The 26,335-nt window shown below is 63.0% G+C and overlaps 3 protein-coding genes and 3 non-coding genes across 6 annotated transcripts; 2 read left to right on the top strand and 4 right to left on the bottom strand.

Moving 5' to 3' along the window:
- Position 1: 1 nt before the first annotated feature.
- TUT1 (terminal uridylyl transferase 1, U6 snRNA-specific) lies at positions 2-4,193 on the top strand. Its single transcript, XM_074567988.1, has 9 exons — positions 2-581; positions 689-879; positions 965-1,171; positions 1,762-1,876; positions 2,020-2,344; positions 2,433-2,542; positions 2,672-2,794; positions 2,874-2,966; positions 3,083-4,193. The coding sequence occupies exons 1-9, from the start codon at positions 134-136 to the stop codon at positions 4,153-4,155; spliced, it is 2,685 nt and encodes an 894-aa protein (XP_074424089.1). The 5' UTR covers positions 2-133; the 3' UTR covers positions 4,156-4,193.
- A 1,384-nt stretch (positions 4,194-5,577) lies between these two features.
- On the top strand, positions 5,578-5,768 carry LOC141735393 (U2 spliceosomal RNA). Its single transcript, XR_012584709.1, has one exon. It is a non-coding gene; the product is annotated as a U2 spliceosomal RNA (small nuclear RNA).
- A 592-nt stretch (positions 5,769-6,360) lies between these two features.
- Positions 6,361-6,551, bottom strand: LOC141735392 (U2 spliceosomal RNA). The gene has a single exon (XR_012584708.1). It is a non-coding gene; the product is annotated as a U2 spliceosomal RNA (small nuclear RNA).
- A 7,254-nt stretch (positions 6,552-13,805) lies between these two features.
- On the bottom strand, positions 13,806-13,996 carry LOC141735391 (U2 spliceosomal RNA). Its single transcript, XR_012584707.1, has one exon. It is a non-coding gene; the product is annotated as a U2 spliceosomal RNA (small nuclear RNA).
- Positions 13,997-15,529: 1,533 nt separating this feature from the next.
- On the bottom strand, positions 15,530-16,916 carry TMEM223 (transmembrane protein 223). Its single transcript, XM_074568029.1, has 2 exons — positions 16,633-16,916; positions 15,530-15,922 (listed from the first exon to the last, which is right to left on the bottom strand). Exons 1-2 carry the CDS (start codon positions 16,892-16,894, stop codon positions 15,624-15,626), a joined length of 561 nt encoding a protein of 186 aa, XP_074424130.1. The 5' UTR covers positions 16,895-16,916; the 3' UTR covers positions 15,530-15,623.
- A 159-nt stretch (positions 16,917-17,075) lies between these two features.
- Positions 17,076-26,324, bottom strand: NXF1 (nuclear RNA export factor 1). Its single transcript, XM_074568048.1, has 20 exons — positions 26,241-26,324; positions 24,987-25,182; positions 24,741-24,870; positions 23,815-23,898; positions 23,482-23,667; positions 23,326-23,395; positions 23,135-23,223; positions 22,340-22,447; positions 22,134-22,243; positions 20,707-20,743; positions 20,196-20,264; positions 20,009-20,064; positions 19,443-19,550; positions 19,276-19,334; positions 19,039-19,154; positions 18,856-18,898; positions 18,363-18,435; positions 17,470-17,652; positions 17,317-17,377; positions 17,076-17,224 (listed from the first exon to the last, which is right to left on the bottom strand). Exons 1-20 carry the CDS (start codon positions 26,269-26,271, stop codon positions 17,186-17,188), a joined length of 1,848 nt encoding a protein of 615 aa, XP_074424149.1. The 5' UTR covers positions 26,272-26,324; the 3' UTR covers positions 17,076-17,185.
- Between the last annotated feature and the right edge of the window lie 11 nt (positions 26,325-26,335).

Below are 26,335 nucleotides of genomic sequence, written 5' to 3'. Positions count from 1 at the left end.
AGCGGCACCGGGCGAGGGGGGAGTTACTGGGGGGGGAGATACCGGCGGGCGGAACGTTTCTGTCGGGTCGCGTTTTCCGGGGGAGCTAGGTGGGTGCGAGTCGCTTCTGGCGGAAGTTCCTTGGGGGACGTAGATGGGACGGGCTACTTCCGGCGGAAGTTGTGGAGAGAAGCGGGAGTGGGAGGACGCCGGTGGTGCCGTGGACATGGCGGGTACCGGTAACGGCCCCGGCCCAGCCACGGACGTCGACACCGGCCCCGGCCCAGCCGTGGAGGCGGGTCCCGGCCTGGTTCTCGGTACCGGCACCGGCTCCGGTCCAGCCACAGATGCGGACACCGGCCCAGAAGCGGATCCCGGCCCGGTCGCCGGTACTAGTACCGGCTCCTGCCCAGCCACGGAGGCGGACACCGGCCTGGAGACAGACCCCAGCTCCGGCCCAGATACGGACGCGGTTCCCGACCCGCTCCCCGGTGCCGGTACCGTTCCCGGTCTCCTCCCCGACCCGGTAGCAGATCCCGACGTGGAGTCTCAACCTCGGGGCGGGTTCCGCTGCCGCTTGTGCCAAGTCTCTGCCGCCAACCGTGAGTGCGGGGGGGAGGTCGTCTCCAGTGGCGGCCATCGAAGTTGCCGGGGGGGGGGGCGGGCTGCGGTTTACCGGTTACCGGCGCTGCCTTTCCCCCCGGTGCAGGGCCGAGCTTGGCGGAGCACCTCCGGGGGAAGAAGCACCAGCGGCTGCGGGCTCTGCGGGCCGAACGCCGGGCCCAGGAACAACGGAGCCTCTTCGTTACCGGTTTCGCCCGCGGCACCTCGGGCGCGGAACTCGCCGACTATTTCCGTACCTACGGCGATGTCGCGACGGTCGTGATGGACAAAGAGAAGGTGGGGGCGACCCCGGGGGAGGGGGGACACACGCACCGGAGGTACCGGGAGGGGCTGACGGTGTTTCTCCACCCCCCGGTTTTAGGGCGCTTACGCCATCGTGGAGCTGCGGGAGGCGGCGGGACGGGAGCGGGCCCTGGCGGAGCCCCGGCACCACCTGGACGGGCACCGGCTCCGTGTCCGGCCCCGGGAGCAAAAGGGGTTCGTTTACGGGCCCCCCTCCGGGCGCAGCCCCCGCCGGGAGCCCCTCAGCCCGGCCCGGCTGGAGCAGGAGCTTTGGCAGGCCTCGGACGTGAGTGGGGGCTTGTGGGGGGGGCGCGACAGGCACCCCCTTGAGGGGTCCCAGGGGTTTGGGGGGGTTCCTGGGGCTCTCACAGGGATCTGGGGAGGGATCCTGGGGACTTAGGGGGATCCCGGAGCTCGACCGGGGGGTCCTGGGGCTCTTCTGGGGATTTGGGGAGGGATCCTGGGGACCTGGGGGGGGGGTCCTGGTGATTTGGGGGGTTCCCAGGGCTCTCCTGGGGACTTGGGGAGGGATCCCAGGGATTTGGGGGGGTTCCCGGGGCTCTCCCAGGGATTTGGGGAGGGGTCCTGGGGCTCTTCTGGGGACTTGATGGGGGGGGTTCCCGGGGCTCTCCTGGGGACCTGGGGGGGGTTCCCGGGGCTCTCCCAGGGATTTGGGAGGGCGTCTGGAGGCTCTTCTAGGGGTTTGGGGGTGTCCTGGAGATTTGAGAGGGTTCCAGGGGTTTTGGGGGCTCCCAAGTGTCTCCCAGGGGTGTGGGAACGCGCTGGGGACCGTGGGTGACCCTGGGGACGTTGGGGGGGGGGGGGACAGGGGGAGGGGAAGCGTCCCAGGCTGGCCGGTGACAGGTCTCCTCGCAGGTGGACACCCAAATGTCGCGGCTGGTGGAGCTGCTGGAGCTGAGCGAGGCCGAGCGCCGGGTGCGGCACCTCCTGGTGACGCTCTTCCAGGAGGTTTTCACCGAGTTCTTCCCCGGTGAGCGCCCCCCCCCCCGGCCCCCCGCAGCCCCATTCCTCGTGTCTCACGTCCCTCGGGCCAGCCTGGGCCATCGCCACCGCGTCCCTCGTGTGACACGGCCGCGTTCCTCACGCACTCGCCTCCCTCTTTTCCCCGCTCAGGCTGCGCCGTGCTGCCCTTCGGCTCCTCCGTCAACGGCTTCGACGCCCACGGCTGCGACCTTGACCTTCTCCTGGACCTGGAACCCACCAAATCCCTCCAGGCGGCGGCCACTCGAGACCTTCCCGCCTCCGAGGATTCCATCCTGAGCGACATCGACCTGGCGGTGACGCCGGCGCCGGAGGTGTTGGAGCTGGTGGCCACCGTGCTGCGACGCTGCGTGCCGGGCGTCCGCCGGGTCCGCGCCGTCCCCACCGCCCGGCGGCCCGTCGTTAAGTTTTGTCACAAACAATCGGGGCTGGCGGGTGACATCTCCATCGACAACAGGTCCGGGGGGAGGGTGGGATGTGGCGGGGAGGGTTCCTCTCCCTGGCTCCGGTGACGTGTCCTTGTCCTCATGCCGCCGTCCCCGCAGGCTGGCGCTCCTCAACACCCGCTTCCTGCAGCTTTGCGCCGAGGCGGACGAACGCGTGCGGCCGTTGGTCTACGCCGTGCGGCTCTGGGCCAAGCAGCAGGGCCTGGCAGGTGACAGCGGGTGACAACGTCCCGGGGGGGTGTCCTCCTCGGTCCCTCAGCGGGTGACGGCCTTCGCGGCGAGGTTGTGTCCCCTCGGTAGGTGACAGCGTGGCTCTGACGCCATCTTTTCCCCCGCAGGAAACCCCTCTGGGGGAGGTCCCCTCCTCAACAACTACGCCCTGACGCTGCTGGTGCTCTTTTTCCTGCAGACCCGCAGCCCCCCCGTGCTCCCCACCGTCGCCCGGCTGCGTGACGTGGCAGGTAACGTCCCCCTCTCTGTTCCTTTGTCCCCCTTTCGCGGGGGGGACCCCTCTTCTTAGCGTCGCTTTTCTCGCTGCAGGGGACGAGGACCGCGCCGTGGTGGGCGGATGGGACTGCAGCTTCCCCCGGGACGCGGCGTCGCTGGAGCCCAGCACCAACACCGAGAGTCCCGGTGAGGGCCGGGCTTGTCGGGGGGTGGACACTGTGTCGGGGGGTGGACACTGTGGGGGCCAGGGGGGGGGCGTCCCCAAATCCCGGCTACTCACCCCTCTCTCTCCCCCCGCCCAGGTTCGCTGCTGGCCCAATTTTTCCACGTTTTGGGGGATTTCGACTTGGCGGGGCAGGTCATTTCGCTGCGGGAGGGTCGAGCGCTGCCGCTGCCGTCCCCCGACGTCCCCGAGGGCTTGAAATTGGGACCCTTCAACCTGCAGGACCCCTTCGAGCTGAGCCACAACGTGGCGGCCAACGTCAACGAGAAAACGGCCGCCCGTTTCGGCCACTGCTGTCGCGCCGCCGCCAAATATTGCCGCAGCCTGCAATACTGCCGCAAATCCAGCAAAGGCCGCGCCTGGGGGCTGACGCGGCTCTTCCAACCCGGCGCGGTAGAGCCGGGAGCGGGCAACGCCGGCGTTTTCCTCATTTCCATCCCTTTGGATGTCGCCGGCGGCTGCCGGCAGCTCGCTGGTCGCGGTCCTTGGTTTTGGGAGGTCTGCGCCGCCATCGCCTTCGTGCTGAGGGACGTTCTCAAGTGCGACTGCGCCGCCGGGAAGACGCCGAGAGCTTCCAACGAGGAATGCGGGATCCTGGAGGACTCGGCGCCATCCGAGGAAGACGCGGAGCCGGATGTGGAGGAGACGGCGGTGGTGGGTTCCAAGCGTCACCGGTCGGAGGTGACAAACGGCTCCGCGCTCCCGGGCGGGAAGAAACCGCGTCCCAACGTCCCCGAGGAGGCGGCGGTGGCGAATTGGAGCTGCGCCGTCCGGCACCGCGTGTGGACGGGACGACGCCGCGTCCGCCGTCAGCTGCGTCACGGGGACGACGCCGAGGAGCCGGAGGGCGACTCCCTGGAGCTGGAGCAGAAGGTTTCGGAGACCATCGTGGGACAAGGGGACGCCGAGGGGACGCCGCAGCCGCTGCTGCAATTCGAGGCCAGCGCCCGCCCGGCCACCACCCGGCGGGAGACGCGGGTCCTCCTGCGCCTGGTCCCCTCCCCAACCCCCCCCGGGCCGCTTTTTCGGGACTTTTTTCACTTTTTGCAGAGTTTTCTGCCCGGCGCGGTGCGGCGGCGCCTGGGCTGGGGGCCGGCGGGGGGCACGGAGCCCCAGAACGGAGGGGACGTGGCGGGGGGTTCTGTCTCTTGAGAGGGTTTTATTTTTGGCAGTAAAAGGTTTGTTTTGCAGTCGTGTCCCCGCGTGGGTTCTCCGGGGGGAGGTGGGTCCTGTTGAGTCGGGGCGGGGGAGGCGGCTGGATTTCGGGGGAGAAAAAGGGAAAAGAAGGAGAGTTCAGGAAAGCAGCGAGCCGGGGAGGGGAGTGAGGAACAGAAATGACTTTCAGGGCTCTGTCTTCGACCCCCCCCATGAGGTTTTTATTTCTTAAATTTCCCTGAAGATCCGGCGTCGGCTTTGGGTCAGCCCCCGGGTGGGTGGGGGGAGATGAGCCGGGTCCGTCCCTCCCAACCCAAATATTTCAGCCTGTTCTGTCCTGATTTGTTCTGTTACAGAGTCGTGGGATGGTTTAGGGTGGGAAAGAGCTTCCAGAGCATCGAGTCCCACCGTTAACCCCTGTCCCTTGTCCCCGACGTCCTTCAGCTCCCTCCAGAGACTCGACCCCTTCCCTGGGCAGCCCCTGGGGGGAAGAAATTCTTCCCCATCTCCCAGATAACCCTCCCTGGCGCAACCGGGGGCCATTTCCTTCCGTGCCGTCGCTTGTGACAAGAGGTTTCGCTCTCTGAGCTCCTTCGGGGCCTTGGAGGGAGCAGAGGGTCCCCCCTCGGCCCCTTTTTCTCCAGGCTGAGCCCCCCCCTCCCCAGCTTCCTCAGCCCCTTCTCGGCTGCTCCAGCCCCTTCTCCCACATCAGGGTCTGGCTCTGGCTGGAGCAGCAGCACCGTGTTGGGAGAGGAGGGGAAGGGAAGGGGGAGAAAAGGAGAGAAAAAAGGAAAAAAAGAGAAAAGAGGAGAAAAGAGAATAAAGAAGAGAAGGGGAGGGAAAGGAGAGGAGAAAAGAGGGGGAAAAGAGAACAAAGGAGAAAAGAGGAGCGAGAATAAGAAAAAAGGGGAGAGAGAAGGAGGAAAAAAAGAAAAGAGGCGAAAGGAGAGAAAGAAGAGAAAAAATTAAAAAGGAGAAAAGAAGAAAGAAAAGGAGAAGGAGAAAGGAGTGAAAAGAAAAGAGAGGAGAAAAGACAGCATTAAAAAGAGAAGAAAAAGGAGGAGAAAAAGAGAAAAGGAGCGAAAAGAGAATAAAGAGGAGAAAGGAGAGAAAAGGGGGAAAAGGATAAAAGGAGAGAAAAGAACGGAGCCGGCGAGGGGCGGGGCTACAGCGATCTGGGGCGTGTCCATGCAAATGAGTGCGCCGGGCACCTCCAAGGGCACGCCGGGACACCCCGCTGAGGGGGAATTCGGGGGGCGGCGGGGGGTCGGTGTCCCAAAATCCGGACGGAACGTGCGGAAACGAGTGGGGGGAAGAGCGGGGAGCGCAGCAAGGGGGCGGGTATCGGCAACGGGGGAGTCACCGCGACATTGGTGTGAGTGGTTGTCCGTGGGGTGCGGTGGGTGCGGGAGGCAAGGTATCGCTTCTCGGCCTTTTGGCTAAGATCAAGTGTAGTATCTGTTCTTATCAGTTTAATATCTGATACGTCCTCGATGAGAGGACTTTATATTAAACGGATTTTTGGGCTCGGGAGTTGGACCCGGAGCTTGCTCCCTCCGCTCCGCGCATCGTCCCGGTATTGCAGTGCCTCCGGGAACGGTGCACCCCGACCACGGGGACCTGTCGCTGGTTAAAGACAGAATGAAGAGAGGGATGTTGTTTTCTGAATGCACTTCCCAGCCGTGACCTGAACAGACGGCTCGGTTGTTCCCTGCTCTGAGTGCAGCCACTCGGCCGAGCCGCCGTGGGGGGAAAAAAAATAATAAAAACCACAAGAAAAAGGGGAAGAAAAAAAAAAAAATCTCGCTCTTTTCGGGTTTAACCCCGAGGGCGGGTGTCCATGTCCTGCCCGGGAAGAGACCGCGGGGGCGGCCCATCCTCAGCTCGGAGCTGGGGAGGTGGAAGCCCCCACCCCGCCACGGGCAGTTTCCTTCCAGCCGGATTTCTCAAATGATTAGGTACTAATGAAGGCACGTGTGTAATTAAGATCGGTGACTGCTGCGCTGGGATGGATAATGAAGGGATCCCAGCGCAGCCACGCGTGGGGTGGCCGGTAAGTGCCGAGTCTCATCGTGCGTGAATGGATTCCGGGTCGGTGAAACGCCGGGATATCCCTGTCCGGAGCGGGGGATAAAGAAATACTTCCAAGCCCAGGTTAATTATATCTCACATCTATCTTTCACCATCAAAAGGTCCCCATGGTGGGGGTGCACCGTTCCCGGAGGCACTGCAATACCGGGACGATGCGCGGAGCGGAGGGAGCAAGCTCCGGGTCCAACTCCCGAGCCCAAAAATCCGTTTAATATAAAGTCCTCTCATCGAGGACGTATCAGATATTAAACTGATAAGAACAGATACTACACTTGATCTTAGCCAAAAGGCCGAGAAGCGATACCTTGCCTCCCGCACCCACCGCACCCCACGGACAACCACTCACACCAATGTCGCGGTGACTCCCCCTTTGCCGATACCCGCCCCCTCCGCTGCGCTCCCCGCTCTTCCCCCCACTCGTTTCCGCACGTTCCGTCCGGATTTTGGGACACCGACCCCCCGCCGCCCCCCGAATTCCCCCTCAGCGGGGTGTCCCGGCGTGCCCTTGGAGGTGCCCGGCGCACTGATTTGCATAGACACGCCCCGTACCCTTGGCCACGCCCCTCCGCCCTCCTCTGGCTTCTTGCGTCTTTTTTTTTTTTTTTTTCCCCTCTTCTTTTCTCTTTAATTTTCTTTTCTCTTTAGTTTTTTTTTTTTTATAGAATCGTAGAATGTGTTGGGTCGGAAGGGACCCTTAGAGGCCGCCTAGTCCAGCCCCCCCCGCAGAGGGCAGGGACGGCTTCAACTACATCAGGTCACTCCGAGCCCCGTCCAGCCCGGCCTTGAACCCCCCCAGGGCTGGGGCGGCCACAGCTTCTCTGGGCAACCTGGGCCAGGGGCTCACCCCCCTCACAGCCAAGGATTTCTTCCTCAGATCTCACCTAAATCTCCCCTTTTTTACCTTAAAACCCCTGTCTCTTGTCCCACGGCTCCCCTCCCTGCTCCAGAGTCCCTCCTCAGCTTTCCTGGAGCCCCTTGAGGGACTGGAAGGGGCTCCAGGGTCTCCCCGGAGCCTTCTCTTCTCCAGGAGAAAGGCAAAGCAGAAACAAAACATGGCAAGACGGTGCTAACCGTCCCTCGGATACCAGCTGCCCCTGAGGAGGACTCGATTGATCTCAAATCGGGAAATTGGACGCGCCGTGAGTGAGCCGGGGGCCGGCCGGTGCATTCACCTAAGGCGGCTCACGGACAATAGCGGAGGAGACTTCTTCATTACCTTGGCCCTTTTAAAACCCCAGTTACGTTTTTAGTGGACACCGGCGCTCAGGTCTCGGCACTCCGAGCAGATGTTGCTGAGCGCCATGATAAAAAAAAAACCAGATTTGGGTTACAGATGTTTTTGGAAACTCTAAGCCGCAGCCAACGGCCCCAGGTTAAGCGCTGGTTACCCGGAAATGAAACTGCAGTGAAGGCTCTCGTGATTTTGGGAACCTTCCCCATGAATATCTTGGGACTTGATCTTTCAAGGGGACGAGCCTGGGTGGATTCAAGAGGAAGGGAATGGAAAGTCGGGCTCCCTGCTGTCCCTGGGAAACTTTTACAGCAGGCGCCTGCAGCTCCCCTCTCCAAAACGGTTCACGTAGAGCCCTACGCCGGGCCCCTGGGAGCGAGGGAAGGGATGGTCCCGGCGACAGCCGAAGTACGAAAGCAAGGGGCGATTATCCCCACACGCGCGCCCTGTAACTCCCTGGTGTGGCCAATCCCCCGTGGGAAATGGCAACCGGCAGCTGATTACCGGCATCCGATGGCCAACGCGGGCTCCTCGACGGCGTCAGCGCCTGACACAGCTGGGAGAATCGCCCGGCAGCAGCCCATCGGTCCGCAGCGCGGAAGCGGCGCGCGCGGTTAGGTCGCTGTTGCCACACGCGCGGCAAACGGAGGAGGAGGGAACCCCCCCCCCAAAAGCGCTCGTAAAACTTCCCCCCCCGCCCCCGGCTCCGTTTGAACCCCACCCGAAGAACGTCGGGGTTAGGAATCTGCTGTCAGCCGAAGGAACCGAGAAGCTCATTCGAGCGTGTTAAAAAAAACGAAAGAAATTGACCCCTCAGGAAATCCAGTGGGATGGCAGCAACCTAAAAACACGCCAGAAAACAAAAGAAAAAAAAAAAACGGGGGGGGGAGGGGGGTGGGGGGGGTCAGAAAGAAAAAACAAAACAAAACAACGCACAACTTTTTGTCTCCCGCTGTCTCCTGTTGTATGAATCCGCTCCTTTTGCGTGGACCTCTCAGAGACGCTCCACAGAACGACCGAACTCTTGCCGCCTTAACCCTTCCCTCACTGTATTGCGATTGTTTTTTATTTTTAAAAAGGATATAAACCCTGAGGACTCCCAGCGGCGTACGTGTGTGGGCAGCGGGAGAAGTTTGTATTCCTACTCAGCGGAGGTACAATCTCGCCTCAGCCCGTCGTAAATCCGGACCCCAGTTTTGGCCCGGGAGCCGACACAAAGGTTTATGCGCGTTTGGAACCGCACGGACTAGGGGACGCGCGTCGCCCTCCCTAGTTCCGCAACGGAAGAGTCCAAATCTACAACGATGAGTCTAAATCTCACAAAAATATTGAAAATAATTCAAAGACCCCCTTTTTCTTGACCAGAAGGAGGGTCGACCGCGGAAAAGTAACAGGGCGCGGATTTTGACACTCAAGGGCTTTTGTATCCACTTCCGAGCAATTCTGTTGGAGAATATTTATGGAACCAAATTTGTTATCAGTCCTTAACCAACGGTTCTAGTAAGTCGTATTCTCAGTTAAATACGTTTAGATGTGCTTTTGGAGGATTAAATGCACAAGAAGCCTCCAAGATGACGCGCCAAAACCAATTAGCGTGGCACTTGCTGGCGCCTGAAGAAGGAGGAGTGTGTGGCACGCCAAATCCGGCTGAAGGCGAACGCTCTCTCACCACCCACAACGCCACCACCGCCGTAGGAGAAGCCCGTGCAAGGATGAACGAAGTCACGGATAAGACCAGAGAATCGTTCCGGTCGCTCCAACCGAAGGATCGGTTCGACGGACTGAGTCCTGGACCGCGGATCCCGTCTCTTTTGCAGACTTTGGGACCCACGGGGTGGGGAAAGTGGCTGGTACCGATTGGAATTGTTTTGTTGATGGGATTTATATTCTTAATGGCAGGGATTGCTATCATGTGAGGTATGACTACGTGTTTGTTCTCTTTACTCCTACCGTCCACTCTCATGGTCGTGCTCCGTCTTGGAATCCTTAGGAGTGACGGGCTGGAGAAAATGCCTTGTAAATATCGGCCTTGCGATATGGTGGGATTTAATTCTAGGCCTTACAGAAATTATGATCTCTCTCTCTCTCTCTTTTCTTTCCCCTGTACCTTATACACTATGTTCAGACCACAATGGTCGGAGAAAACCTTGGGGCGTTTGGCCCACGGGGTGGTGTAAGGGACGGACTGTAATTCCCTGCCGAGGGGCAGGAGCCCCCCCAAGCCTTCGGTGGAACCCTCAAACACGCTCAAGGAAATAAATAACGCAGGCCCGGCCTCCAAAGAGCCGATGAGGCTCAAGCTTCTGGCGCCCGGACGTGTGGGAGAACCGTCTCGTGAGGACAGGAGGGTTCTGCCACTCGTGCGCTGAGCTCGCTAGTTCTCAGCTCTCCAGGCCGTTGTGTCCGATGAGCGACCTCTGCTTCGTTATCCGCGGAACGCGCGGGAAAGCGCACACCCCTGCATGCGCTCATGAAGGTTATAGAGAGCGCGACCGTGGCACGCGTCTCTCGCCACCCAAATCACGGCACACGTCACCCGGGAGAAGGGAGAAACCTGAGACCAGGCTGTCCCTGGCAAGGGGGGGGGCGGACTGTGCTCATTCAGCAAACGTAAACGGGGAAAATAAGTGCCCCTCGGGGGAACAAAGAAGAAACAATAGAAGAAAATTGTGCCTGGGAAGGTTCTTCCCAAGAAAGAAGATTGTGCCTGGGAAGATTCCCTGAAAAAGGCGCTGGAACCAGGACCGGCGATCTCTTTCTCTCCGTCTTTTTCTCCGTCTTTTCCTTTCTCTGTTCCCTCAGTTTCTCTTTTCTCTCAGAATTGTTAAGTAGCGATTAGAGTTGCGAAGTAACGACCCTAAGCGCCGCTTGCCAGAAGTGGCCCGATCCCCGTTGTTCCGCACCGCGACGCACACCCCGCCGCTTGCCATCGTTCGTTATACACCCAACCAATTATCGTGGACTCGTTAAGGCCTACACTAACCATTTTGGGAAGCTCCTGAAAGGTTCTATATGGACCTGGAGATTTATCTCACCTTAGTCCGCACCGTTGTTAATTTACGAATCTGAAGTCACTTACCCCTGCTCTTTACTGGGGGTGGGACGTGACAGACCCCCCCCAGCTCTCTCAGCCCGTCCTCACGGCAGAGGGGCTCCAGCCCTCGGATCATCTCCGTGGCCTCCTCCGGCCCCGCTCCGACAGCTCCGTGTCCTTCTTGTGCCGAGGGCTCCAGAGCTGGAGGCGGGACTCCAGGTGGGGTCTCACCAGAGCGGAGCAGAGGGTCGGAATCCCCTCTCCGGATCTGCTGGCCGCGCTTCTCCTGACGCAGCCCAGGATGCCATCGGCCGTCTGGGCCGCGAGAACACATTGCGTGCTCACATCCAGCTTCCCATCCACCAGGACCACCCCCCCCCGGCCAAGTCCTTCTCCGCAGGGCTGCTCTCTGTCCCGTCGTCCTCCCGCCTGGATTGATAACGGGGGTTGTCCCCACCCAAGTGCAGGACCTCGCACTTGGCCTTCTTGAACTTCCTAAGGTTCGCTCGGGCCCACCTCTCCAGCTCGTCCCGGTCCCTCTGGACGACATAGAATCGTAGAATCATAGAATCGCTGAGGTTGGAAGGGACCTTTAAGATCATCGAGTCCAACCTTTAACCTACCCTGACAAAAGCCGCTTCTAAACCGTGTCCCTCAGTGCCCCATCTACCCTTTTTTTAAACACCTCCAGGGATGGTGAATCCACCGCCTCCCTGGGCAGCCTGTTCCAATGTTTAATAACCCTTTCAGTGAAAAAATGTTTCCTAATATCCAATCTAAACCTCCCCTGACGTAACTTGAACCCATTCCCTCTCGTCCTATCACTTGTCACCAGGGAGAAGAGGTCAGCCCCCATCTCTCTCCAACCTCCTTTCAGGGAGTTGTAGAGGGTGATAAGGTCTCCCCTCAGCCTCCTCTTCTCCAGGCTGAACAACCCCAGCTCCCTCAGTCGTTCTTCATAAGGTTTGTGACATCCCGTCCCTCTGGCACATCGACCGCACCGCTCAGCTTGGTGTCGTCGGCAAACGTGCCGAGAGTGCCCCCGATCCCACTGTCCATGTCATCGACGAAGACGTTGAACAGCCCCGGTCCCAGCACGGCTTCCTGAGGGACACCACTTGTCACCCCTCTCCATCCGGACGTCGAGCCGTTGACCACCGCCCTCTGGGTGCCACCATCCAGCCAGTTCCTCGTCCACCGAACAGCCCACCCATCAAATCCGTATCTCTCCAACTTAGAGAGAAGGACGTTGTGTTGGGGGCCGTGTCAAAGGCCTTGCAGACGTCCAGACGGATGACGTCCGTTGCTCTCCCCTCGTCCGCCGACGCGGTCACTCCGCTGTGGGAAGCCACCAGGGTGCTCAGGCAGGACTCGCCCCGGTGAAGCCGCGCCGGCTGCCTCGAATCACCTCCCTGTCCCCCATGTGCCTCAGCAGAGCCTCTAGGAGGATCTGCTCCGTGATCTTCCCTGTCACAGAGGTGACAGGGCGGCAGTTCCCAGGGTCCTCCTTTCTACCCTTTTTAAAAATGTGACCAATGTGTCCCTTTTTCCAGTCGCCAGGGCCTTCCCCTGACTGCCGTGACTCTTCAGATATCGGGGAGAGCGGCTTGGCAACTCCACCAGCCAATTCCCTCAGGACTCTGGGGGCGCATCTCACCAGCGTCCCCATACTCTCCCCAGGGCACCTGGTGCCGTTTGCTCTGCCCCTGCAGTTCCTTCTTGCCCTTTAGCGTGACCAGCAGGTCCCAGCTCAGCCCTGCCGGCCTCCTCCCTTTCTTACTTGATTTCTTCCACCTGGGGATCGAGAGCTCTTGTGCTCCATGGAAAGCGCCCTTGGAGATCTGCCACCTCCGTTCTGCCCCCTCCTCGACCCCGAGGACCGTTTCCCGGCGGGGGGGGAGGGTCCTAGTGACTAACTCCCTGAAGAGCCGGTGGTTTGCTTTCCTAAAATCCAGGGTCCCGATTAGGCTCCTGGTCTGGCACGTATCCTCCTGGAGCTGGGGGAAGGCGGCTTCACCAGCCGGTTCCCCTTGATCGGGCGGCCTGTGGTGGACACCAACCGCCAGGTTCCCCGCGTCGCCTCGGCCCCTGACTCCCACCCATAAGCTTTCGGCCTCCTCTTGGCTGTTCTTCAGGGACATCCCTCCATGCTCCGTCCCTTGCTTGACGTAGAGGGCAACACCCCCGTGCCCCCTTCCTCGCCTGTCCCTTCGGAACGGCCCGTAGCCGTCGATAGCCGCGTTCCAGTCGCAGGATTCGTCCCACCGGGTTTCAGCAACGGCCACTATGTCGTGGCTTTCCAGCAGCGCGGCGGCTTCCAAGCAGCTTTTCCTCGCTTTGATTTTCTCCTTTTTCTCCTCTCCTCTTTTCTCCCCCCTCTTCTCTCCTCCTTTTTTCATCTTTTTTCTCTCCTCCTTCTTTTTTCATCTATTTTCTCTCCTCTTTCTTCTCCCCTTTTTTCTCCTCTTTTCACCTATTTTTCCTCCTCTCCTTTCTCCTGTTTTCTCCCCTCGTTCCGGTCCGGTTTCCCCTGCAGGAACGTCTCGGGGTGGTGGCGGGGTGTTTGTGGCTTCCAGCAGCTCACGGGACCCCAGCCCAGAGGACAAACCCCCCCCTCCCGGCGTGGGGGGCTCCAAACGCCAGCGAGGGGCTCGTCCTGCCGCGCTCGGCCCTGCCGTGGCCTCCCCTCGGGTGCTGGGGGACCCCCCCCGGGTTTTAAAAAGGGCGGAATAACAGAAGGGGACGGAACAACGGGCTGAAGATGAGCCACGAGGTGGCCAACGGCATCCTGGCTTCTATTAGCAACAGCGTGGCCAGCAGGACCGGGCACGGGCCTGTCGCCCTGGGCTTGCATCCCTGAAAACCGGGTTGTTTTGGTCGCCAAAACTTTTCTCTCCTCTTTTCGGATATAAACCCCCCCACAAACACACCTCGGTCCCCTCCGTCCTGGGGCGGGGGCGGGTCTGCGCCCACCCAGCGCCGGGCAGGAAAAAAAACTCCCCAAAAAGTGGGAAAAGCCCCGGCAAAGGGACCCCCGGGGGAGGAACGGGAGCAGCGCCGGCAACAACAGCCCCGGTTTTGGGGCTCCTTCGGCAGTGCCCTTGGTCTCCTCGGGCCGCCGAGAAGCGGGACCCGCCGCCGGTACCTCCCGCAGCCGGTAGCGAGGGAAGCGGAGAGTCACCTCCCGCGGAGCGGAGACCACGGTGGCCACGCCAGGGGATCGGAGCGACGAGCGCGGTGAAGTCCGGGACTTCCTTCTTTCTGTTTTTAACCAACAAAAGGTCCCCGTGGTGGGGGTGCACCGTTCCCGGAGGCACTGCAATACCGGGACGATGCGCGGAGCGGAGGGAGCAAGCTCCGGGTCCAACTCCCGAGCCCAAAAATCCGTTTAATATAAAGTCCTCTCATCGAGGACGTATCAGATATTAAACTGATAAGAACAGATACTACACTTGATCTTAGCCAAAAGGCCGAGAAGCGATACCTTGCCTCCCCCACCCACGGCACCCCATGGACAACCACCCACCCCGACATCGCGCTGACCCCCCCTCCCAGCCCGTACCTCGCCCTCTACTGCGCTCCCCGCTCTTCCCCCCACTCCTTTCCGCACGTTGCGTCCGGATTTTGGGGCATAAACCGCCCCGTTGCACCCCGAATTCCTCCGCGTCCGAGCTCCCACAATCCCTTTCAAACACTGCCGTCTCTATTTAGCATAACCACACCCTCTATTTGCATGAACCTCACCGCCTTTCTCTCGCGCCACGCCCCCTTGATTTGAATACCCCGCCCCGTTTACCATGCCGATTTGCATGCCCCGCCTCCTTCCCCCGCACCGCGATTTGCATGCCCCGCCTCCTTTTACGTTCCTATTTGCATGCTCCGCCCCTTCACGCAGCCCTTTATGGTAACTCCCCGCCCCCTTCATTTGCATACGCCCCGCCCCCCGCCCCGCCCGCCCGGCGGACAGGGATTTGGGTGGAAAAACGAAGGGTTTCGGGGGTCTCCGCCCAGGCGGGGGCTGCAGGAAGGGCTGGGAGCACTGGAACGGGGCAAAGCGGGGCCGGGGACGCCATTCCCGGTCCAGCCCCTGTCTGGGATCCAGGGACCCCATGTCTAAATCCCGTTATTTCCGTTCGTTAACGGCTCCGGACATTAGGAACCACAGAGTCGGGGACTGGTTTGGGTGGGAAAGGACCTCAAAGGCCACCCTCTGCCACGGGGAAGGGCGCTGAGCAGCATCCTGAAGCGCCGGAGCAGCCAAAGCCCCAAAACGCCTTCAAAATGCACCAAAACAGCTTCAAAATGCTCCAGCATGGCTTCAGTATGCTCCAAAATGGCCTCAAAATGCCCCAAATCGGCTCCCTGGGGTGGGGATGTCAGTGGAGTGTTCCAGTCCCACGGATGAGGATGAGGATGGCCGGGACAACACCAAGGTCCCCCCATCGCAGGGGACAGTGGGAATGGGAGGGTAAGGAGGCGGGAGAAGGGGGTGAGAGGGTTCGCCATGGATTGGTGCTGGCAGAGGGTCTGGATGCAGCCAAAGGTGTCGAGGACGAGGAAGAGCTTGGTCCTGGGCTCGATGAAGAATGAGATGAAGCTCAGCATGGAAACGAGCAGGGCTGAGGAGGAGGAAGGGGAAGAAGAAGAGGGAAGAGGGAGGAGGAAAAGGGAAGGGGGAAGGGAAAAGGCAAGAGGGAGGGTAAAGAGAGAAGGGGAAGAGCAAGGAGGAAGAGGGAGAAGGAAGACGGAATGGAAAAAGTGGGGAGGAAGAAGAGGATGAAGATAAAGAAAACGAAAGAGGAAGAGGGAAGGGAAAAGAGCAAGGGGGAGGAGGAAGACAGGAAAGAGCGAGGAGGAAGAAGAAGGAAAGGAAGGGAAAGAGCGGGGAGGAAGAGGAAGAAGTGGGGCCGCAGTCCCTCCATCCACTGCCCCCGGCAGCTCCGGGGAGGCCCCAAGACACCAAAAAATGGGGAAGGGAGCGTGCATCCCCCCACCTTCTCCCCACAACGCAGCCAGGCAGCTCAGGGTTTTATTGGGATGTGACAAAGGGGGGTGACAAGGCGACAAAGTTCCTGTTGTGTTGTGTGTCCCCTCCCCCGAAAAAAACCCCTAGAGCTTGCGGTAGGCGCCGACGGTGAGGTCGAAGAGCCGGGGGTTGCAGAGCTGCCCCCCCTTGTCCATCAGGAAGAAGAAAGGGCGGCCCTTCACCTTGAGGGGGAGGGCGGCCGGCACCTCGGAGCGATGGGCCCGGCAGGAGACGTGGCGCAAGGGGACGGTCAGGGTGGGACCCCGGCCCAGCCCCAGGGGCCCGTGGGTGCTGATGGCCACCTCCGCGCCCCCCCGCAGCAACGTCACCCGCCGGACGGCGCGAAGGGGGAACAGGATGCCAGCCGCCACGATCAGAGAGCCTGCCAGGGGGGAGAAGTGGGACGGGGGGGTGGTGTGTCAAGGTGGCCACCAGGAGGGTCAGGGTGGCCACCGGGCCCAGTTCAAGCCACTCTGGCTCCCCTGCAGTGTCCTGGAGAGTCCTCCAAGTCCCCCTCTGCTGTCCCAGCCCCCCCGTCCCTGTCTCAGCCCCCCCCCAGTGCCCCAGGTCCCCCATGCCCTGGCTCCCCGAGGCCCATTCTGAGCTGAGCCCCGCCCCCGCCCCCTCCGGTGCCCCGGGCCACCCCCCAGACCCCTTGGTCCCGCTCCAGCACACCCTGCTCCCCCAGTTTCCCCCCGGGTCCTTTCTGAGCCCCCCCCCAGTACACGGCACCCCCCCACACCTCCCTCGGTCCCGCTCCAAACCCCGCTGTGGTGTCCCAGGTGTCCCCCTCCCCAGCCCCCCCCGGTACACAGGGCCCCCCTCAGCTCCCCGGGATCCTCCATGGTGCCCCGGGCCCCCCCCGGTCCAGGACCTCCTGTTCCCCAAGGTCCTCTCCGAGCCCCTCTCCGGTGCCCCAGGTCCCTCCCTACTCAGGCCCAAGGCCCGTTCTGAGCCCCTCCAAGGCCCGGCCAAAGCCCCCGTCCCCGGTGCACCGGCCCCCCCACAGCTCCCCCCCTTCCGTTCTGAGTCTCCCCCGCGCCACCCCCAAGGCCCCTCCCGTCCTGCCGCGCAGCCCCCCGCCGCCGCTACCGAGGGTGAGGCAGGAGGCGGTGAAGCCGAGCCGCCATTTGTTATCGCGGGGTCGGAGCGGATCGTCGGGGCCGGGTCCGGTGGCGGGACGAAGGGCCGTGAAGGCGAAATGAGCCAGGTAGGTCCAGAATAGGCCTTGCCCCGCGCAGAAGAAACCGGCGAGGCGGAAGAACCGGCCCCGTTCGTGCCGGAAAAGCACCACGTCCCGCGGAACCGCCACCTCCAGCGCGGCCGCCGCCGCCCGCGCCCCGGCGGCCGCCATGGCGGCCCCCTTGCACCACTTCCGGGTCACTCTATATCAACTTCCTTGTCACCCCTGCCGCCGACCAATCCCCGCGCTCCGACGCCCCCCCCCCCACCACTTCCGGCGCCATCTTTGTGGCGGGCGCGGCGCCGTCCCGCCCCCTCTTAAAGGCGCAGCGCGGCCCCAAGGCCGAAACGGGTCGATTTATTGATTTATTTACAAAACGGTGAGGAATAAAACTCCGGGATGGAAGTTGGGGGCGGGGGGTGGGGGGGAGAAGAACGAAGTGGGGGCGGAGGCGGGCACCACTCACTTGAGAAACGCCACCTCCGGGATCTTCCCTTCCAGCTGCAAGAGAAATGGGGGGGAGGGGGGGAGGTGAAGCAGGGGGGTGTGGGGTGGGAGGGGAACACGGCTGAGATCCCCCCCCAGAAACCCACCTTGAGCTGGGTGAAGACCTGCCCGGCCCGTCCGTAGTCCCAGTCGTTGTCCTGGAGGCACCTGGAGGGTGTGGGGGGGGAGAGGGGAGATGGTGAGGGTGGGGGAGGGGCAGGGGGGTGGGGGAGGGGCTGGGGGGGATGACACACACTCACTTTTGGGACCACTCGAGGTTCATGCCCGACTGCATGGAGAAGGCGGCCAACATCTCCTGCTGCTCGGCCGAGAGGGTGGGGACGGGGCTGGAGGAGGGGGTGGGGGCCGGCATGAGGAAGGCCTTGCGGATCTCCTCGGTGGTGGCGTTCCTAACGAAGAGCTCGTCGTTAACGATGCAGAGCCTGCGGAAAGACAAAACAGAGACGGGGCCGGGGGAGGGGTAGGGTTTGGACTACGGCCGGCGTCTTCCTGCACCGCCAAGGCCACCCAGCACCTGGAGGGTCCCTTCTGGGATGACGACGGGGCAAGTGGTGGCCACCGTCGACCCAACTGGAGGACGGGGACCTGCTGGAGGCCACTGGGGCCCCCAGAGGCTGGAGAAGCTCCGCCGTGGGGAGGGGATGGTGGGGCTGGAGAGGGGACGGGGGTTGTAGAAGCTCCGCCGTGGGGATGGGCCAAGAATTGGGGGTGTTCAGCCCGGAAAAGGCTCCAGGGAGACCTTCTGGTGGCCCATGGCTAATGAAACCGGGCTGAGAAGGAAGGCAGGGACAGAGTCCCACACGGCCTGTGGTGACAGGATGAGCGGAAATGGGTTTGAGATAAAAAAGGGGAGATTTAGACCATATCAAAGGAAGAAATCCTTGACTCTGAGGGCAGTGAGACACTGGCCCAGGTTGCCCAGTGAAGACGTCCCTGCCCATGGCGGGGGGTGGCACTTGGTGGCCTTTAAAGGTCCCTTCGACCCAAACCAGCCTGATTTTACGGAAAAGCGGGTGACAACGGCCCAAGATGTCTCCGCTTGTCCCACCCGCGCAGAGACACCTCCGTGCAGCTCTCAGGAGGAGGAAGAGGGACGGTGCCGAAGGCCCGGTGGCTGGTAGCCATCACCTACCCGGTGTTGCCGGCCGGGACGGCGATGAACATCCGTGTGAAGGCGCGCACAGAGTCGCGGGATTTGCCATCCACTGTGGGAGAGAGGGAGAGGAGGTGGTGGGAGGAAGGCTGGTGAGGAGGTGGTGGGAGGAAGGAGGGGAAGGAGGAGGAGGAAGAGGGGAAGGAAGGGGGAAGGAAGGGGGAAGGAAGGGGGAAGGAAGGGGGAAGGAAGGGGGAAGGAAGGGGGAAGGAAGGGGGAAGGAAGGGGGAAGGAAGGGGGAAGGAAGGGGGAAGAAGAACGAGAAAGAAAAGAGAATGAGGAGGAGGAAGAAGAATGAGAAACGAAAGAGGAGGAGGAGGAAGAAAAATGAGGAAGGAAGGCGGAGAAGGAAGAAGGAGAAAGAAAGGAGGGAGGAAGAAGGAGAAAGGAAGGAGGGAGGAAAGAAGGAGGAAGAAGAGGACGAGGAAGGAGGAAGAAGAGGACGAAGGAGGACACAGGGGTCGACCCTCACCTTCCTTGAAGATCCCATGGACAGCGAAGCAGAGCAGCGTGTTCTGGAAGAGAGGGGCCGGGTGAGGGGGGGCAGGATGGCGCCGGGGCTGGGGGGGGGACCCGAAGGAGCCCCGTGTGTCCCCATCCCCCCCCCAGGTGTCCCCGTCCCCCCCCCCAAGTGTGTCCCTGTCCCCCCGCTCACCGTCTGGGCGCAGATGTCCACCACGAAGGAGTTGATGTCGTGCTGCGTCTTGGGCAGCTCGTTGAGGAAGGCCACCACGTTGAGCCGCGTGTGTTTGAGCAGCTTGAAGCGCATGGCTGGGGGTGGGGGGAGGAAACGACAGAAGAACACTAAGACCACCCCCACCCCCCCCAGACACCCCACGGCCCCCCCTGACCCACCATACCCCCCCCCCGAGCACTTTAGGAAGGGACTTACTGGGGTCTTTCAGCTTCTTCACGTTTCTGCTGTCCTTAAAATACTCGTTGAGGCTGTTCCTGCAGGGACGAGGGGCTGTGAAGGGGGGGTCCTGCCGCCCGTCCTCCCCCCGGCTGGGGTTTGGGGGGCTGTCCCCCGCCCTGGGAGGCAGCGGGAGGGGGCCGTACCGGGGTTGGTTGTGGGGCCCGAAGGGGATGCTGAGGGAGCAGCAGGCTCCGTCGTGGTAGGCGTCCAGCAGCCCCTGCCTGTCGCTGGAGTCATAAATGGAGTAATACCTGCGGGGGGGGACACAGGAGGGGGCAATGGGGGGGTTGAAAGGGGGTGGAAAAGGGTCGGTGGAGAGGGGAAAAGAGGGTGGAGGGGGTTAAAGGGGGTTGGGGAGATGGAAGAGGGCAGGGGGGTTCAAAAGGAGGGGGGGAGAGGGGATGTGTGAAAGGGGGGGGGTTAAAGGGGAGGGCAAAGGGGGGTGGGAGTGTTGAAGGGGGGGTTAAAGGGGAGGGCAAAGGGGGGTGGGAGTGTTGAAGGGGGGGTTAAAGGGAATTGGGGAGATGAAAGAGGGTGGGGGGGTTGAAAAGGGGCGTGGGGTGTGTGGAAAGGGGAGGTTGGAAAGGGGGGGTGGGTAGAAAAGGAGGGTTGAAAGGGGTGGGAGTGTTGAAGGAAGGGGTTAAGCGGGGCGGGAGGGGGGGGCTGAAAGCGGGGAGGGGGCAGCCCCCCCGCCCTCCCCGGCACTCACTGCTGTAAGAACCGCAGCACCAAAACCTTCAGGTCGTCCGAGGCGAAGTAGCTGCCCTAAATAAGGGGGGGACGACACACATATCGGTTACTCTTCAGGCAACAGCCAACCCCCCCCCCCACCAACCCCCCCCTTGGCCCAGGCTGGGGGCACAGGGTCCTCCCCACCCCCGCCAAAACATCCCTACCTTGCAGGGGGGCAGCGTGGTGGGGGCCTCCACGTCGAAGGCGATGGGTGGAGGGAGCTCGTGGCCGTCCTGGGGGGGGGGCAAAAACAGATGGGGATTGGGGGGGGAGGGTGCAAATCTCTCCCACCCCCCCCCACCCGGGGCAGGGCCTGACACCCCCCCTCCTGCCCCCCCAGCAAGGCTGTGTCACCCCCAGACCCCCAGAAAGGCTCAGTGTGTCCCCTCCCAGTCCCTTCCTGCCCCCAAGCAAGACTCAGTGGCCCCCCCAGAAAGGCTCAGTGTGTCCCCCCCAAACCCTTCCTGCCCCCCAGAAAGGCTCTGTCATCCCCCCCAAGCCCTCTCCTGCCCCTAATCAAGACTCAGCGCCCCCCCACAGCGAGGCTGTGTGTGCCCCCCAACACCCCAAAAAAGCCTCAGTGTCCCCCCCCAGGCCCAAAGCAAGGCTCGGTGACCCCCCCCCAAGCCCTCTCCTGCCCCCAAACAAGACTCGGCGCCCCCCCGCCTCACTCACCAGGCGCAGCAGCTTGGGGAATCGCTCTCTGACGGAGCTGCCGAGAGGGAGCAGAGTCAGTGCGGTGGCCGAGCCCCCCGCCGGGGCCAGGCCTTGCCCCCCCCCCCCCCCACCACCCCGGGGACCCCTCCCCACCCTGGTTGCCCCCCGTTTACTGCCCCCCCCTGGACCCACAGGGTGCCAGGGGATGGCCCTGCGGCTGCCTCCCCCCCGCCTCCCTGATGTGGCACCCTGGGGACCCAGTGCCACCCCCCCCTCCCCAACCCCAGGGCTGCCCCTGCCCCTGGGGGGATCTCGGGCCGCATCTGAGGAACCGCGGGCCCCGTGGGCCAGCTCAGGACTTACCTGGCTCGTACTCACCTGGGTGCGGTTGCCCAGAGGAGAGGGGAAGGGGGAAGAGGACAAATCCCCACCGGTTCGTGGCACAAACCCTTGGCACGACCCGGCTGTTTTATAGCTGCGGAGCCCCTGCATCGAGGGGTGTTGTGGGGGGGGGAAACGGAGCGAGCAGCAAGGGGAAGGATAAAGCAGGGGTTTTTTTGGGGGGGGAGGGGGGGAACCCCTGGGCAGAGCCTCTTCTCCTTCGTGCCACTCCCCCCCGGCCCCAGGAGCCCGATTGGGCTGCAGGTACGGCCGCATCCGGAGCCGAGACCCTCGCCCGCGCTGGGGGCCGGCGTGGGCTCGCCCAGGGGTGCGGCGGGGGGGGCCTGCCCGGAGCGAGCCCCGTGGGCCTGCGGCAGGCCTGTGGCTAGCGAAAGCCTCCCCGCGCCGGCCGCGTCTGGGCGGCGGCGTTTGGCCACTGCACGGCTGTGCCTGTCTTAGGTTGTTCCTCCCGTGAGGAATCTTACCCGTCTCTGGCTAGCCAGCCATCGTCGAGGGCCAAACGCGGGCGCGAGGGAGGGAGGGGGCAGCTCTGTAGAGTCTGGAGGGGGGGGACACACACCGGTGCCGTGTCCCGCATCCCCCGAAAGCCCGTGGAAGGGGCAGAGCGATGTCGGAAGCCCCGTCTGCGCGGCAGAGGGGTGGGAGCGGCAGGCAGGGAGCGGGACGCTGCGGAGAAGAGGCTGCATACCCCAAGGGAGGAGGAGGAGGAAGAGAGGGGGGAGCAGCGAGGAAGAGGAGGAGGAGGGAGGAAGGAAGGAAGGAAGGAAGCAGGGCTCCGAGCAGCTGAAACGGATCGGCCGTCCTCCGGCAAACGGGCGATGGGCCCGTCTCCGGCCTCATGCCACGACCAGGGGCTGCCTGGGGTTGGGGGGGACACGGGGGTCTCCGGGCGCCAGCGAGCAGAAGGCACCGGGGAGGGGGTTTGTGTGGGTTTGGGGAAGTGGGGGGCGGGGGGGGCGGCCTCTCTTCGTCCTGCTGGGTTGCCCCCCGCGGAGCAGGGGCGGCCCACGGGCCCCTGGGGCCGCCCCAGGGCTAACACTGACCTGATGTAGGTGGACTGGTCCCGGAAAGCGTCGCAAAGAGGGTTTCCATCGAGCCAAAGCTCCTCCAGTTTAAGCCCCTTCACCTTGTCCAGTTCCCGGTCGGATTTCAGCTGCACGGAGAGGCGGGGCGAAAGAGAGGGTGAGGGGACGGGGTGGGGGGGCATCATGGAAGGTGGGGGGGGACACAAAACCAGGGTGGCACCCACCTCGTTGCGAGAAAGGTCGAGGATCTTGAGGCCGGCGGCTTTTTGCGCCAGCTCGGACAGGTCGTCCAGGCGGTAGAGCTTGTTGCTGCTCAGGTTGAGAGACTGGAGCTATGGGGAGATATCGGGGGGGGGGGTGTGGACAGAAAGGGGGGGGTCAGGGGGCAAAGAGGGGGTTTGGGGAGGGGGACAGAGAGAGGGGGTTGGGGGGGAGATGGGGGGTTGGGGGGCGGGCAGAGAAAAGGGGTTTGGGGGAGAGACGGGGGTTCGGGGCGGGGAGAGAGAGGGGTTGGGAGAGGTTGGGAGAGGAGGGGGATGGGGGGGACAGAAATGGAGGTTGGGGGGGACAGAGAGAGGGGTTGGGGGGGACAATGGGGGACAACAGAGAGGGGGGTTGGGCAGACAAGGAGCAGGGAACAAAGAAGGGGATTGGGGGGACGGAGAGGGGGGGACAAAGAAGGGAGTTGGGGACAGGGAAGGGGGACAGAGAGGGGGGTCAGGGGGACAGGGAGGGGGGACGGAGAGGGAATTGGGGCGACAGAGATGGGGGAGGCAGAGAAGGGGGTCGGGGGAGGACAGGGGGGAATGACAGAGGGGGGTTGGGGGGACAGAGAGGGGATTGGGGGGGGGACAGAGAGGGAGATACAGATGGGGGTAGCAGGGACAGAGATAGCAGTTGTGGGGGGACAGGGGGATTGGGGGGACACACAGATGGCTGTTGAGGCGGGGGACACAGAGCGGGGTGGGGGGCGCCCAGGGGTCCAGCTGCCGCGGCCGGCGCAGGGTCCCCCCCCTCACCTCGGGGATGTTGTCCTCGATGATGCGCAGCACCACCAGCATGCAGCTCCGCTGGTTCAGCACCACGTCGATGCTCTGCGACACCAAATCTTGGGGGGGGGGGGGAAGAAAAAAAGATGGGGGTGAAACGCTGCCTTCCGCAGCCCCTTCTCGCCCCTTGCATCCCCGGGGCGGTGGTGAGCAGAGCTTACCCGGGTCGACGCGGAGGCTCTTGAGGTCCAACGCCCGCTGCGAACCGTCATACCTCTTGCTCATGCAGAGCTGGGACGGGATGAGTAAGATGAGAGCGGGTTCTGCCTTTCCCCTCGCCCCCCATCCTGCCCCCTCCCCGCCCCAATCCCACTCACCTTCAGTTGCTCAATCTCCTCCGGTTTCAGCTCGTTCTGCAGGGACTGAGGCGGAGCTGACGAGTTGATAATTATCACCACCTTATAATTATCCCTGTCGGTGATCTTCCGAGAGACCTGTTTGAGGGCGCTGGCGGTGGTGGCGTCCTCCACGTAGAACTGGGCCCGGTTGTGGTCGTAGTGGAACTGGAAAAAGGGAGGATTTAGGATCTGGGTGGCAGCTCCTGCGGAGCCAGAGCTTGGCCGAACTCCTGGAGCTTCCATGCCCCCCACCCCGGCCTGCCCCAACCTCCCCAAAATGGGAAACGACACAAAACCCAGGACCCCGCTCACCTCGACGGGGGTGAAGGGGACGCTGCAGAGGTTCTGGATGGAGCTCAGCAGCCAGGACTTGTCGTATTTCTTTCCGTAGGGGATCTAAGAGACCATTTGCCCGGCATCAGGGCACGGGCATGGCTGGGAACGGCGCAGGGCTCCAACTGCCCGGCGGAGGAGCCGCCACAGCCCTGCCTGGGCCACGCGTGTCGCAGCTGGGCAGGATGCAGCTGCCTTCTGTGTACGGCTGGGTGGGGCGGGGGGAGAAGGGGGACGAGGGGGGAGAAAGGGGACGAGGGGGGAGAAAGGGGATGAGGGGGGAGAAAGGGGACGAGGGGGGAGAAGGGAACAGAGAAGGGGGACGAGGGGGTACCAAGGGAGGAAGAAGAGGGACAAGGGGGGACCAAGGGAGGGGAGAAGGGAGATGAGGCGGGATGACAGCAGAAAAGAGAGGGAAAAAGAAAAGGAAGATGTGAAAGGGAAAAGGAAAAGATAGAACACAAAGGAGAAGGGAAACAAGAAAGGAGAAGGGAAAGGAGAAGGGAAAGCAGAAAGACCAGAGCTTCGAGCCCCTTCCAGTCCCTAAAGGAGCTCCAGGAAAGCTCGGGGTGGCGACTCTCGGTCAGGGAGGGGAGTAATAGAACAAGAAATAGTGGCTTTAAGGCAAAAAAGGATAGATTTAAATACAGGGGACACAAGAAGAAACTCTTTACAATACATTGCCCAAAAAGGTGGTGCATGCCCCATCCCTGGAAACATCCCAGAACAGGTCAGATGGGCCTTTGAGCAACTTGATCTCATTGAAAACGTCCCTGCCCAACCCAAAGCGTTGGACTAAACGGCCTTTAAAGGTCCCTTCAACCCAAACCAGTCCATGATTCTATGGCAAAGCGGGTGACAACGGCCCTGGATCCCCGTCCCCCCGCGCCGCCCGCCCCACTCACGGTGATCTTGAACCAGTTCCTGCGCCCGCCGTCGCGACTGGTGCCGCCGCTTCGCTCCGGGGTGGGAAGATCTCGTTTGACTGTGATGTGGATGTTGGTCGAGCGGTTGGGCCGCGGCCCGTAGGGCAAACTGGGAACAGCGAGGAGGGATTGGAGGGAGACTTGGACCCCCAAAGACCCCCCCCCAGACCCTCCCGAAGACCCCCCAGCAGCCCCATGGGGCGCCCACACCCCTCCAACACTCACTATCGGCTGCGGGGCCCGTCGTGGGCCTCGCTCATGGGGACGTCACCGTCGTCCTCCTCCAGCCGGGCACGGAGACCAGGGCCGCCACGGCTCCGGGAACGATGGTTCATTTCGCTGTACATCTTTCCCCGGAACGGGCCGCGGCCTTTCTTCCTGCGGCCCGAGAAGCTTCGCCCGCCCACGCGGTCATCGTGCTCTGCCGGGGCGGCACCGCCATCAGCCACCCACTGCACCGACCCCTGGGGGGCTCCGGTCCCTGTCCCCTGCCCTGTGTCCCCTCAGGCCCCTCTCCCCGTCCCTGGTCTGCTCTCCCTGTCCCTCATCCCTTCTCACTTGCCCCCAGACCCCATCCCCTTTCCCCAGGTCCCTGTCCCCTCTCCCTGTCCTCCCTCCAAGGCCCCATCCCCTCTCCGTCCCCTCTCTCCGGGCTCCCACCCCCTTTCCCAAGTCCCTGTCCTCCCTCCAAGGCCCCATCCCCTCTCCCTGTCCCCTCTCTCCAGGCTCCCATCCCCTTTCCCAAGTCCCTGTTCCCTCCCTCTGTCCCCCATCCTTCTCCCTGGGCCCCCATGCTCTCTACCCTGCCCCTATCCCAACCCCATCCCCTCCCCTGATCCCCATTCCCCTCAGGCCCCTCTCCCTGGGCCCCCGTCCCCTCTCCCCGTCCCCCAGCCCCTCTCTCCAGTCCCCTCAGGCCCCTCTCTCGGTCCCCTCTCCCCCATCCCCTCTCCACAGACCCCGTCCTCTCTCCCCATCCCCTCAGGCCCCGTCCCCCATTCCCCTGTCCCTTCTCCCCGGCACCCATCCTCTCCCTGTCCCTTCCCCTCTTCCCGGTCCTCTGGCCCTTCTCCCCGGCCCCTATCCTCTCCCCCGGCCCGGGCCCTTCTCCCCGGACCCCGTCCTCTCCTCAGGCCCCCTCTCCAGGCCGCGTCCCTCTCCCCTGGGCCCTCAAGCCCCTCTCCCCGGTCCCCATCCCCTCAGGCCACTGTCCCTCTCCCTTCTCCCCAGGTCCCCGTCCCATCCCTCCCAGTTCCTTCTCCCGGCCCCTCTCCCCATCCCATATCCCCCGGGCCTCTCGTCCCGTCCCCTCTCCAGGCCCCGTCCCCTCTCCAGGCCCCATCTCCCCTCCAGGCCCGCGGCCCGGGCCCAACGCCGCCTCCAACCGCCCGGGCCTCTGCCGCTCCCCTCCCGGACCGGCCCTGGGGCTCCCCCGCCGCCGCCGGCCCCCTCCCAGACGGCTGCCCCGGCCCCGCTCACCGCTGTAACCCCCTTTCCCCTCCTCCGCCATCGCCGCCCTCCGCTCCCGGCCCCCGCGGCCTCCCCGCCGCGCCACGCCCCCCCAGCGTCACTTC

Source organism: Larus michahellis, chromosome 31, assembly GCF_964199755.1.
Source record: "Larus michahellis chromosome 31, bLarMic1.1, whole genome shotgun sequence".
Taxonomy (NCBI): domain Eukaryota; kingdom Metazoa; phylum Chordata; class Aves; order Charadriiformes; family Laridae; genus Larus; species Larus michahellis.
Note: the sequence above shows the minus strand (reverse complement) of the source record. Positions and strands in the feature narration are given on the sequence as shown.

Coding starts and splice junctions, on each gene's coding strand:
- TUT1 (XM_074567988.1), top strand. CDS start 134: ATGGGACGGGCTACTTCCGGCGGAAGTTGTGGAGAGAAGCGGGAGTGG. Junction 2,345..2,432: donor GACATCTCCATCGACAACAG/GTCCGGGGGGAG, acceptor CCGTCCCCGCAG/GCTGGCGCTCCTCAACACCC. Junction 2,795..2,873: donor CCGGCTGCGTGACGTGGCAG/GTAACGTCCCCC, acceptor TTCTCGCTGCAG/GGGACGAGGACCGCGCCGTG.
- TMEM223 (XM_074568029.1), bottom strand. CDS start 16,894: ATGGCGGCCGCCGGGGCGCGGGCGGCGGCGGCCGCGCTGGAGGTGGCG. Junction 15,923..16,632: donor CGCCTCCTGCCTCACCCTCG/GTAGCGGCGGCG, acceptor CCCCCCTGGCAG/GCTCTCTGATCGTGGCGGCT.
- NXF1 (XM_074568048.1), bottom strand. CDS start 26,271: ATGGCGGAGGAGGGGAAAGGGGGTTACAGCG. Junction 22,244..22,339: donor TCGACCTTTCTCGCAACGAG/GTGGGTGCCACC, acceptor CTCTCCGTGCAG/CTGAAATCCGACCGGGAACT. Junction 20,065..20,195: donor CCACGCTGCCCCCCTGCAAG/GTAGGGATGTTT, acceptor CCCCTTATTTAG/GGCAGCTACTTCGCCTCGGA.